This window comes from Anopheles stephensi, chromosome 3, assembly GCF_013141755.1.
Source record: "Anopheles stephensi strain Indian chromosome 3, UCI_ANSTEP_V1.0, whole genome shotgun sequence".
Classification (NCBI taxonomy): domain Eukaryota; kingdom Metazoa; phylum Arthropoda; class Insecta; order Diptera; family Culicidae; genus Anopheles; species Anopheles stephensi.
In genome coordinates, this window is record NC_050203.1 from 75,540,656 (window position 1) to 75,552,874 (window position 12,219).

Below are 12,219 nucleotides of genomic sequence, written 5' to 3' on the forward strand. Positions count from 1 at the left end.
ACCAATTCAAGTATGATATAGACTTCCAGAGTTCTGCTATTTTCAGGGGCTATATTCGGATGAAGCTCTGCTGTCTTGTCTTGACCACGTCATTAGATTTTCACCAAACAACCGAACTTCTATCTACGGAACACAGCAGTTATGGTAATCAAAGACTTACTCCACCAGAGTGTTAATTCTTCTCTTCGATGTTTTATTGAATCGGGTTTGAGATTTTTCAAGTCCAAGCGTATTTCTAACTCCTCGATATTGAGCCATCCAAAAAGATATTACGTCAAATAGCCAGACGTCATAGTACGTCGATATCTGTTATGGAAAATTGCTGACGTGCACCGAGGTCCCGATAAAATCATTACCTGAGCGTTGGTGGGACTGGGATAGGAAGAAACATACTTACTTGGCCTGCAACAATCCACGATACCGCTCATGGTTTAGCGCCGTCGTCTGCCAATCCGTTATCCCGGTCGTTCCGAAGGACGCATCAACGCCATCACTTCATCTTAATTTGGGCCTACCACGCATCCTCTGTAAGTCTGGAGAGCCTAAAACTACTTTACGGGCTGGGTCGTCCGATGTCATTCTCATGACGTGACCAGCCCACCGGAGCCCGGAGATGATGAGATCATCGTACAGCTCGTAGAGCTCGTCATTGTAGCGGCTCTACCATTGTCCTAGGATAGGACGAAAACCAACACAAAACAGACCTATATAGTATAGTCTAGTCTACATAGATCAGCAACATCCTTCTATAGAACCTTTAGAACTTAGAGACCCTGTTATCAGGGTTAAATCTTACTGTATAGATACATTATCAGGTCTTGGGAGACACAACTCTTCAAAGTCGTGCTCCAAGAAATCATTCAGCACTAATAGTACAAACTTCGTGTAGCAGCTAGAGTTGACCATCTTCTTTGCCGGAATGTTTCGGCTCGCTCCCGTGCGATCCGTGTGCTGTACGTCGAAATGAAGGGTTATTACCACCTGTCTGAAAGTGAATAGTAATGTCATACCGTGCACGCACGTACAGTTTGGGGATGCTTCAAACCGTCCACTGCACAGAGTATGGTTGAATTTCACACAATTTCCCTCGCCTCGTCGTTGGGCAGTGAAAGTGTGCCGGTGGAAATCGGGAAGGCCAACGGAATCGATGGGATTCGATTTTCGGCTTTCGGAAGTTTTGCAGGCTTTTTTGGAGGCGTTTCGACCCCGGGTGGGTGGGGTGGGTGGGTGTGTAATCGCAAGGTGGACAGTAATTTATCGAGAGTGAAATAAAGCGGAGATGCGCTTTGGAGCTCGGATTGGCATGTGTGCGTGTGCGTGTGTGTGATGAGCGTGATTGAGAGGGGAGTAGGAGTTTTGATTTTCGGATCAGATGCAGTCGGTGCATGATTTCAGGATGAGTGGGTAGAGGGGAGTGGAGTGGAGGGTGAGTAGAGTGTGTTGGTGGGTGGAGGGGAGGGGACTATGTAATTGGAGATGTACTTTGTAATAGTAGGCGACAAGGATCTCTCCATTAGCGGGGCGCGATAAAGATGGATAGCGAATGCGAAAATGCGAAAGAGAGAGTAAGCAAATGATTAACCCTTTGAGTGCCATTAGCGGGAGTGCAAAATTTTAATAGTCTATTTTATAATGAAATTACAATTTTAGGAAGAATTTCTGGGAAGATATCCACAATTAAGGAAATATTGGAGTTTTTAAGATTTTCATAAAATATGTCGGAGTTTAAAGATTCTGTTTCACAGTCGAATGTATTTTGGTATGAGTTTAATTATGTCGGATCGAGACGGAAAGAAATATTTATTTTGAATAGACATTTTTCGTGTAGTTGCAAATTTTGGTAAATGTTTATTTAATATTTTATGTATATTAGATTCATATACATAATATGAGAGATTCAGGCATAAGTCTTAGAACTTGATTATTATTAGAACTTATGCTAAATTATGGTGAGAAATCGATTGTATTTTGCGCAAATTTAATTTATAGTTGAATGTTTTTGTTCTTCAATGAAGCTTTTATTTATATTTAAATTAATTTATTTAATATTTGTGTTCAAGAAGATACATTGACGACTCTAGGGTTTTCTTTATTTATACGTAATATTAAAATTACGCTCGTACAAGTACTACGCCTACGTTACGTTTTGGCGCCGGAAGAATTTATACATCAATTGTAATTATTTTTTTATGGATTTTATTTATTTCATTATTTAGTTTTGAATTCTATATTTTTTATTAAATTAAAAATCACATCCATCCGTAAACGTGTCATACTCGTTTATTCTTATCGTTATGCGTATTATGAATCAGTAGTTGCCTTTTTTGTCCTTTCTTCGTTCTTAAGTTTATTAATTTTCATCAATTAAATAATTTACGAAAAAATCATTTAACCATAACTTGGACAAACTTATCCTTTCAATGCCAAATTTGCATTACAACCAATCTCAAAACGCCGCGCTACTTCCTAATAAGACGACTGCATAAAATAATATTCTTGAATGACGGTAATAATCTAAATTCTTGGCCGTATTGATATCAGCATGCAGTTAGGTGAATTAAATAGTAATTTACTTCTGCTTCCTTCGCACTACAACCGCGAAAGGTCTGCCGTTTCTGGTTTTCTGTCACTTGTTTTTCCCATTATCAAGGTAACCTTGCGTACGTAGAGGCGGTCTGGGAGGGATTCAAACCTCGGTCCTGCCATGTGTAGACCGTGAGATACAATTCACATTTCAATATTTAAATCCCCTACAGAAAACAGCTTTGCCAATGCACAAACTCACATTAAGGCAAGAGAGAGAGAGAGAGAAGGAGAGAGAGAGAGAGAGAGAGAGAGAGTTAGGCTTATTTAAGTAATATTTTAAATTTGAACCAGAAAAAAGCATATCAAAAACATTATTTCGTGAGATAAACTCTTTTTTGTGCAATGGATTTTAATTGAATTTTATTTTGATAAGAAATCAGTATATTTTTTATTACATTTGGTCACTAAAACTGATAGATGTCGAAGAGAACTTTCAAAATTGATTGTGCACTTCAAAGGTTAACCGGTCCACAGTTCCACCCGTCCGCTGTGAGCCACAGGGCCCGAGCTCGGTTCCGATAATGAAAGCTAAACTAAAATCCGCCCGTTTTCCATCCGAATTATGAGTGCGATCCATCGCGATGCGAACTCATCAATCCAATGCACACCGTACAAATGGGAAGCCCGCTCGAATAAAGGCAAGCCGAATTTAAACAGCGACGGGAAAAAAATCAACCCCCCCTCCAACATTTCCGGCTTCTCAAACTGATTACAACCTCTCTCCCGACCCAGTTCTACTGGTCCGTTCCGAAAATGGAAGAGGACACATGTGGCCAATATGTCAAATCATCATCCCCCCCACGGCTGGTACGTAACCGCGCATCACCACCGACCGTGTGTTCGCTCACCGAAAATCCCAATAATTCGCCAGACGAACGCGAACCCGAGCAACAGCAACGGTGCATTGGCGTTTCGAATCGGTTTTCGGATCAAATAAGCGCAGTCCCAGGCAGCAACACTCGGACAACGTTTTGTTGCATTTTCGGTGCGCGATGCATCGATGCGTAACGGAGGCTGATATGCACTTTCCATTGTCGTTTTAAAGGGGGTTCGAAGGGCATCGCGAGGGAGAGGCAGGGTAGGAGAGGGAGCACTCAGTCAAACTGGCGATAATGATGTTTGCGAATAATGTTGCCATACTGCCATTTCTGAGGGAAAATGAGGCCCGTACCAGTGGATCGCTTCCGTGTCAGCGGTATTTGTGTGGCATTTACAGCGTCTGGATCCGGGTGGATCGGTGAGGTGGAAGGAGAAAAGTTGGGGGGGGGGGGCGGAAACATCGGATTACAAAACCCGAACTTTTGACAAGGTTGATGATGGGGTTTAGGCAGGTTGGGACCAAAAATGTTGATCGCCTTCCTGTGCTGGGATGTTGTGTTTACAAATGCGGTGACGCGATGTCGGCGACCGGATAACGATGAGACGAATTTGTTATGGCGAATGACTAGAAAAACGTTATTTAAACTAAATAAAAAAGAAGCAGAAGTTGCATCGGCCGGGAATCGAACCCGGGCCGCCCGCGTGGCAGGCGAGCATTCTACCACTGAACCACCGATGCGTCTTGAGAGAAATGAAGTAAATAATCGGTTTTTGACAGATTATATTTTTAGAAATCATCTCGCGTCGTCTGGCCTAACAGTGCGTAACATACTTACTTCGTGATTTGTTTATTTTGTCTACTAGCAAAATATTTATGACTGACTAAAATTCAGAATAAATTCAATTTAATGCTTTAGCAGCAAATTTTGTTGAAAAAAAAAATTGTTGAAAAATTTGACATAATTATACACATCTCGTCATTAGCTTAATGTAACGACCCTTTGATAAGTCAAATGTAGTTCTTCTTCTTCTTCTATATCCGTGTACGGAATTTATCTCCTTTAGTGTTGGGCGATACGGGATCCGGAAAATTCTAAGATGCATTCCCTAGAAAGATTCGAATCGGATTGGAGGGATTCAAATTCTGATTCTGACGTTCGGATCCCAATTAGGATTATTCGAGTCTCCACTGAAACTCAGTTTTCGTTACACTAATATCCTTATGGCAATTGTGGAACGGCCATATTCAACTAGGCACTAACTCATCGAATCAGTCTTGAATTGCCGTTTCTAACTTCATTTGACTTGATTTTGCCCGTACCTCTGAAAAGTTAGTCCTGGGTACAATCAACAAGGATTCAAGAGTCTACCAATTCTAAATATACCTCTCAACATCTCTTAATCAAATCGACAAAATCAGAGTTAAAGTTAAGCATCTGTAGCCTAGAGTTTGATGCTGATATCTGATTTGGCCTTTGATTAGCAATTCGAGCGCTTAAGAGAACTCTCACAGGTATTTAAAAAAGTTAATTCTTCCCAGGATCAATTTGCATTATTCAAATATCTCAGAAACTAGACAATAACTAATACTAATACACGGTCGGTAGCAGACAATAATGACAGAAGCGGGATTAAATACTGCACTTGATAAAGATTTTTAGCTCTTAGAATTTTAATGAAGTATCTTGAACGATCAGAAATATTAATTATTGAAAATACAGACCTAATAAAATACAGTCTCAAAATATATAAATTTTTGCTTAAAACTAAACTAAAGTTAATTAAACTATTATTAGTTAACAATAAATTATCTCTTAGATACTTGTTCAAATTATTTTTAGCAACAAATAGACAAAAAAATTAGATGAAGAGTAAATGTTGTCACCTACTGTACTGATAAGCGATAGTCAATGGCACATTTTTAAGCCATTTCCTCCCTAATGCAATCTCACGGCTCCCTAATAGTGTCATAAATCTTTGAAACCATGCTCACTCTCAATCTATCTTACTTGCCACATTAAACACGTGATGACGTTGCAATCCCACCAGCTCGCTGCTAATCACTTGACCGACTGCTCATCCGTTTCCTTTCCTCCATTTTCCTTCGCAGATCTCGATCCGGTGGAGCGTCTTTCATCAATAACGAACCACCGTCAGGAAACACAATCAGATGCACTTTACCACAACAATAAAAGGATATGGGTGCATTCCGACTGAAACGAGCCTGCCGGGCAGCTGACCAATTCGGTATTCGGTCGAGGTCGGGAAGATGGGCGAGTGACAAACAACGTGCTAAGGCGAACGAGAAAGTGTTCAAAGTGATTGGAACTGACACGAGGTAGCAGCGACCACACCGACAGCAGCAACAGCAGCAGCGGTATCGATCGAAGGCAATAAATTAGCAGAATGCTGCAACAGACGAGGCGTGCTTTTCTTCCGCGCCGATTGTGACAATGCATTGGAAGGGGCTTTTCCATCGATCTTGGGTGGAGCCTTCACATGTGGAAGCATGTGAATAGTAATGGGAGACGCTTTCTATTGTTGGACGTTACTTTGTATTGTAAAACTCATAAGTTAAATGAAAACAGCCAAAAGATTTAAGATAGAAAACATACAAAAAGAAACAAAGTAACAAGTAATAAATTGAAGTAGAATAAAGAACTACAAAATATCAAAAGGAAAATTCCAAGAAACACAGAGAAAAACTCACATAAAAAAGATAAAACATCCAAAACTAGTTGATTAATAGGAGAAAAAATGAAGAAATATTACTGAAACACATTTTCTACACATAAAATGATACTAGAATAATAAAGAAACAGCACAAAAATAACGAGTAGTAGAAAAAAGTAGAATCAAACACTTGAAAACAAGAAAATATACAGAAAATAATCAAAATACGACCATACAAAATAGTAAATAGAAGATAGAAAAGTAGAAAACCTAATAAAAAAAAAACAATCTAAAGAGAGAAACGTCGGTAAAAACGAAATAAAAATGGAAGAAAGTAATGAAAACCAACGAAACGTTAAAATAAGAAAAATAGGCTCAGAAAGATGATAAAATACAAGTAAAATGTAATCTTTATTACTGACGCTGACGAAAGTGAGTAAATACAGTTAAAACGCAAACCAGGTAATAAAAGAAAAAATACAAGATTAAAAAAAAAGATAAGAGAAACAAACGCAAAAATGAAGAAAAAAGGCTTAAAAGGACTGAAAGTTACAGCATTAAAAAAGGAAGGAAAAAGACAAATTACAGACAAAAAACTTAAATTAGTTAATTGTATTTACTGTAAATATCTCATTTTGTGTTATTTAATATGTCAATAAAAATGGAAGATTTATGTTAAATTAACAAAACCGGTGTTTTTAGTTAATTTGTATACTAAATTTAGTGTTTTTTGATATTGTTACTTAATGGTAAATTTTTCAAATTTTTTATACAAAATATCCTAAACGATATACTTTTACAACAAATTTTGAAAGAAAAACCATATTTCTATGAACTTTGTATGCTATGATGACATCCTGTTAAAAAATACTTCATTGAAACGAACGATAACAGCGCCCGAAAAATCACCGAGCAACCTGCTGCAACGTGATATTCATTATCCGAAAAGAACGAGTGCAGAAATCCAAGAAAGCAACTCGTTGCCGTCACGATCGGTTAAAAAATCCGCAACGAAAAAATCTCCCCCAAAAACAACGTGCCTGATCAGTTGCAGCCGATCCCGGTGCTACCTCCTGGCTTGGATGCTCTCCTGGTGGCAGAAAGCGAAATTTTCTTGTTCGCCCGATTCGATTTCGATCGATCGAAAAATTAAAAACCGGACCAGGCGCTGCACCTAGTCGCCGGTGACGTGCTACCTCCTGACGATCATGCTACCCTGGTAGCTTGGTGGTCGAATTTCGTTTGTTTGCGGCGGATCCGGCGCACGATTTTCGCGTTTGGGCTCGAACCGGACTTTGTACCAGCTGGTAACAGGAGCGCAGGTACTCGAGGAGGTTACATTTTGACGGGGTTTTCGGTCGACTTGATCCCGGATTTTTACTTCGATCGAGGACACAAAAATTTGTCTCCTGTTTGTCATGTTCGCGTGGTGGATGAAATCGAAAACGAAACCGATTTGAGGATCACTTTTCGGAATTAGATTTTTTGGATTTCTTTCGAAAGGAAACCATAGCGGACGGTGTTTTGCAAAAATGTTCGGATAGATTTTCATGCAGGATTCGCTGTGAGTTTGAAGCATTTTTTTTCTTTCTTTAAGGCAGGGTTTTTGGCGTTATGCAGGGTTTGTGTTGGTTTTATTAAAGCAGGGTTTTTAAGCAAATTTGAAGGTTTTTTATTTTATTTAAACAGGGGTTTTGAGTAGTATGCAGGGTTGCTTTCCTTCATATTGGCAGCGTTTTTAGACAGCTTACAGGGTTTGTTTCCCTTTATTTATTATTTCAGCACGATTCAGAGATTCTTTCCTATATTTTTGCTGGGATTTTTATAGAAAAAGCAAGTTATTTTTCTTACTTTTAGACAGGATTTTTGCCACAAAACAGGGGTATCTCCTGCTTTTTTATTAATCAATTTTCAATAGTTTACAGGGTTTCTGTCTCTCACAAATAAAGAGATTTTCAGGCAAAATGTTTAAATTCTTTCTTTTGTGTAAGTAAGCCCTAGGTTTCAAGGGCGGGAGTTTTCCACCTTGTACAGGGTTCACTTCATAGAGTTAAAAATATTACAAAAATGATTTTTTTACCATTTTTTGATACTTTTCTCATATTTTTTCAATACAAAAATGTACAAAAAAATTTAATTTATTAAAATTTAAAAGAAAAATTTGTACTTTGTATTATAAAATATTGGCTCAATCACGCGTACCGTTTGACATTAGTTCCAATTTAAACGCATATAAACATATACAAGAGTTTAATTATTTTTACACAAAAAAACACACTGTTCGACGTTTGGTTACTAAGCAGGATGCCTTTGTTTTTAGTTTTAGGTTACCTAAATCCCTTTTATCCATTTTAAACGGTTTATTCTACCCTTATGCTTAAATGCATAACTAAATGCATAACATAATAATTGAAAAATCCCAACAGTCACAAAAAAACGGTTTAAACTAATTGTACAATTACGATCGCAACTAGCTTAATTCGGACAAATGAATAAATGTGTCAATGTACTTTGTTTCTGTCTATTTTTCTCACACACAACCGCATAACTGATTAAGGAGGTGTTATATTTACACCTATTGACGTTTCGATTTCTTTATCCCACCTAATCCACAGCCCATATACAGCGTATATGCATTCCTGCATCACTTCTCGCTCGTCTAATCTCCTTCAAGCGTCCCCCTTATTCCTTCTCTTCTTAATTTCCTTTCCTGGAAAATACGAAACAGCAACCCTAAATGAAGTGCTAAAGATGTCAAACAGCGGCGTTAATGCAACGTGAATTATCAATTAACATTCCTCTACACAGGCGTCCGGGCCTGGCCGGGTGGGTTGGAACCGTGTGGTGCCCTTCTCCAATCTCAACCTCACCCAGCTCACACATATATATTGCCGGCTGTGACTCATAACTCACTGGACAAATTGATCGCCCGATCAGCGAACGTGTTGTTCGTGCTGCCACAGGAGACTCCAGCGACCGTCGTCGTCGTCGTCGTCCGCGTATGTCGTGTGGCCGGAAATTCGCACAAAAAATGTGTGTCATAGCCGTCCGTCCGCTTGGAGCTATTTGGCCCAGTTCCGTACCGCGCGTATGTCTCGCTGTGTGTGTGTGGGTTGGCAACAACGACGACGACCGCGACTGGACAACCTGGAGTCCTCCTTCTTCTCCACGATGTCCGAACGCTGACCAGTTCCCCGCTATCCACCGTGGTCGGTCGTGGATATCCGTTGCATTTTAAAGTGATTTCTTCATCGTATCAGGCATCGGTCGTGGCGGTGGCGGCGGCAGCAGCAATTCGCGAATAGGTCCCGCCGATATTTTGTCGTCTCAATCTGCAACAAAACAAAGCGTGTGCCATAAAGTATATGCGCGATCTAATGCCTCCCTCTACCTTCCTTACCTCCTGTTGGGTGTTTGTCCGTCCCGATCCACCACCCAGAACAGCCGGCCCAGACAACCATGGCCACAGCAGCGGGTGGGCTTCATAAGATCCATTAGCGACGCGGGCTCTGGACACGTCTCGCTGGGACACAGTTGATTCATCACATCTCGATCTGACCGTTCCCCGTTTGCCAGAGTCTGCAAATGGAAATGAAAATGTAATAATGCATTAGAAACGAAACCGCTGATTGAATGCTGAATGTTGGTTGTCCGGATAGCCGGAGCTTGATTTAAATGTGATCGAAAGCGAATGAAAGTGATCGAGCGTTTGAAAAGGGTCCGAGTTTGGGTGGTGACCTAATAAAAGCGATGCCGGGGTTTGCATACATTCAGGGGGGAAACGACTGTGACTGGAGGAGGGTAATGAATGGGTAAATGATTCATAATTCTCTTCTGACAGTTTTCTTTTGTGGTTAGTTTTAGATGAATTAGGCCGATGCTGTTTGGTTTTTTTTTTGCTACATATTGTATAACGATTTCTTTAATATTTCTGTTTTTTTTTCATTCATTTTATCCTCTTTGTACAGTTTCTTCACTTTTTTAATATTTCTATTGTGTTTAATTTGATTTTTTTCTAATTTCTGCTTCATTTGTGCAAAACAATAGCTTTTTAATGTTGTTTTCTATTCTTTTTTAATCTTTACCACATCTTTTCAGTTTTGCCATGTTCATGTCCATCCTGTTAAAGGCTTTTAAGAAGTTTCTATTAAAGTTTTATGTAACGCACCACTTTTCTTACCTCTTTTTGCTGCTCACGATGAAGCTTAGAGTAATGGACCAGCCCCATACCGACGACCGACGCTCCATTCTCGCGTATGACTAATGCATAACACCCACCGCCGGAGGCACACATAAATCACCGACCGACGTGACGGATGCTGGCGGGTCCGCTTCCCACCCTCAGGAAGTGTCAAACATTCCACCCGGCTGATTGACGCGAATGGCGTCCATGTACCTTATGGTCAGTGATGCAATTATTGGTTGGAGGAAAGAGTAATCTGCAAAAAAATAAAATTATATAATATTAATAACAATTTGCAAAACCCTTCAAATTAAAAAATATATAAATATAAAAATTCAAATAAAACGCTTGAAGAAAGTGTGTGGTTGAAAAAAATAAACGGTTTTAAAAATAAAAATAAATAAAAGACAAATAAATATCAACAAAGAAGTATAAAACACTAATAAATAATTTGAAATTAAATGTCTACGACTTGACAGTATGAGAAAGAAATATAAGAACAGCAAAATTAACAAAAACAACTTTAAGCATACAAAACGAATAAAATATAATATAATAAAGAGTGGGAAAAGCAAACCAAAAAAGAGAAACAACAAAGAGAAAATAAGAAACAAATAATTAAATCTAAACAATCAATAAAGACAACGTTTTAGGTCAAACCAGTTAGCAAAAGGCCTAAACAAAGACCCAATTTCAGACAGTTCAAAGTCATTCAACTTCATCGATCGTAAAGCCAGTGTGCTCCAGCTTCAAACTCCGAGGGCAACAAAACCTGCTTTCGGTGCTCGATTCGCGAAAACGATACCGATTGATTAATTCACCTTCGCTCTAGCTTGACTTTAGCACTCGTATCGCCTATTAAGTACCAAGTACGCCCCTCTCCCTGCCCGTACATTCCCATTCTTATCACGGTCCGGCTCATCATTCGCGACCGAGTTACAGGGTCACCACCGTAAGGATCGACCGGACGGTGGATGATGAAGCCTTTTCCCACAGTCGGGCTCGCGGAACCGGACTTGATTTTGGCGATACTGGATACGCGAAGAACTGGACGTTCCGTGGCCCGATCGCGTGATCAAGCCGAGTCAGTTGTGGAAAAGCGAGCGCTTTCGCGTGCTGCAGGGAAAAACCGTGCGCGCGTGTGAAAGTTGCCCTTTCGCGCCTCGCGTGCCAAACGTCGTATCTCGCGTGTGCGTGCCACAGCAACACGATCCACCCAACAACCTGACTTCCTGAGCTGTTGGCCCTAAAGAGAAGAAGAAAAACACAAACGGATGAGATAAGCAAACGGGCAACCAAGGCAGGAGAAAATGTAGATACTTACACCCTTCTGGAAAGGGAGATGGACCTCTCGGTTGTATTAATTCTTCATTTGCGAGTCAAAATACATAGATCGGAGTTTGTTTTGATGATTCGTCTTTCTTAGGTAGACCGTTACGCAACACCATACTTTGCGCGCCCGTTTCACGTCAAATCTGTAGCGCGCGGACCGGACAGGGCGGATTTGAAAAGCGTGGTGCCGTATCGTATCGTGCCGGTCGTCCGATTTAATCCAATCCCATCGCCGGTGGAGGGACGGACCGGTTCTCGTTGCGTTCACCGAGCTTTTGATCGATTCGATTCGATTAAAATGCGTTCCACGGGGCACGGAGCATTTCGAGCGTAGGGCAGAGAAAGGAAAGAATCGGGACACACGGCTGGCAGCAGCTGGCACGGCAAACCGTTGGTGCGATTTATGCTGACTGGAAGAAGAAACCCTGAACAAGAAGGAAGAGAAGAAGGTGGAAAAGTATGTTAAATAATGCCGCGCCGCGTACAACAAAAACATAATCTACAAAAACCGTTCGAACTTTGAACCGATGCTGTCCATCGATGTACGGAGGGGATCCCTTCACTCGCGCTCCAAATGTCCAGTCGGTCGCAGCTTTAAAAATCGACCCACTTGCGTGTTGCCGTGG

The 12,219-nt window shown here is 40.4% G+C and overlaps 1 protein-coding gene and 1 non-coding gene across 2 annotated transcripts; both read right to left on the bottom strand.

Moving 5' to 3' along the window:
* Nucleotides 1–4,073: 4,073 nt before the first annotated feature.
* On the bottom strand, nt 4,074–4,144 carry Trnag-gcc. The gene has a single exon. It is a non-coding gene; the product is annotated as a tRNA-Gly (tRNA).
* A 4,344-nt stretch (nt 4,145–8,488) lies between these two features.
* LOC118510788 lies at nt 8,489–10,601 on the bottom strand. The gene is made up of 3 exons (XM_036053093.1): nt 10,259–10,601; nt 9,479–9,657; nt 8,489–9,410 (listed from the first exon to the last, which is right to left on the bottom strand). The coding sequence occupies exons 1-3, from the start codon at nt 10,370–10,372 to the stop codon at nt 9,335–9,337; spliced, it is 369 nt and encodes a 122-aa protein (XP_035908986.1). The 5' UTR covers nt 10,373–10,601; the 3' UTR covers nt 8,489–9,334.
* Nucleotides 10,602–12,219: the final 1,618 nt, after the last annotated feature.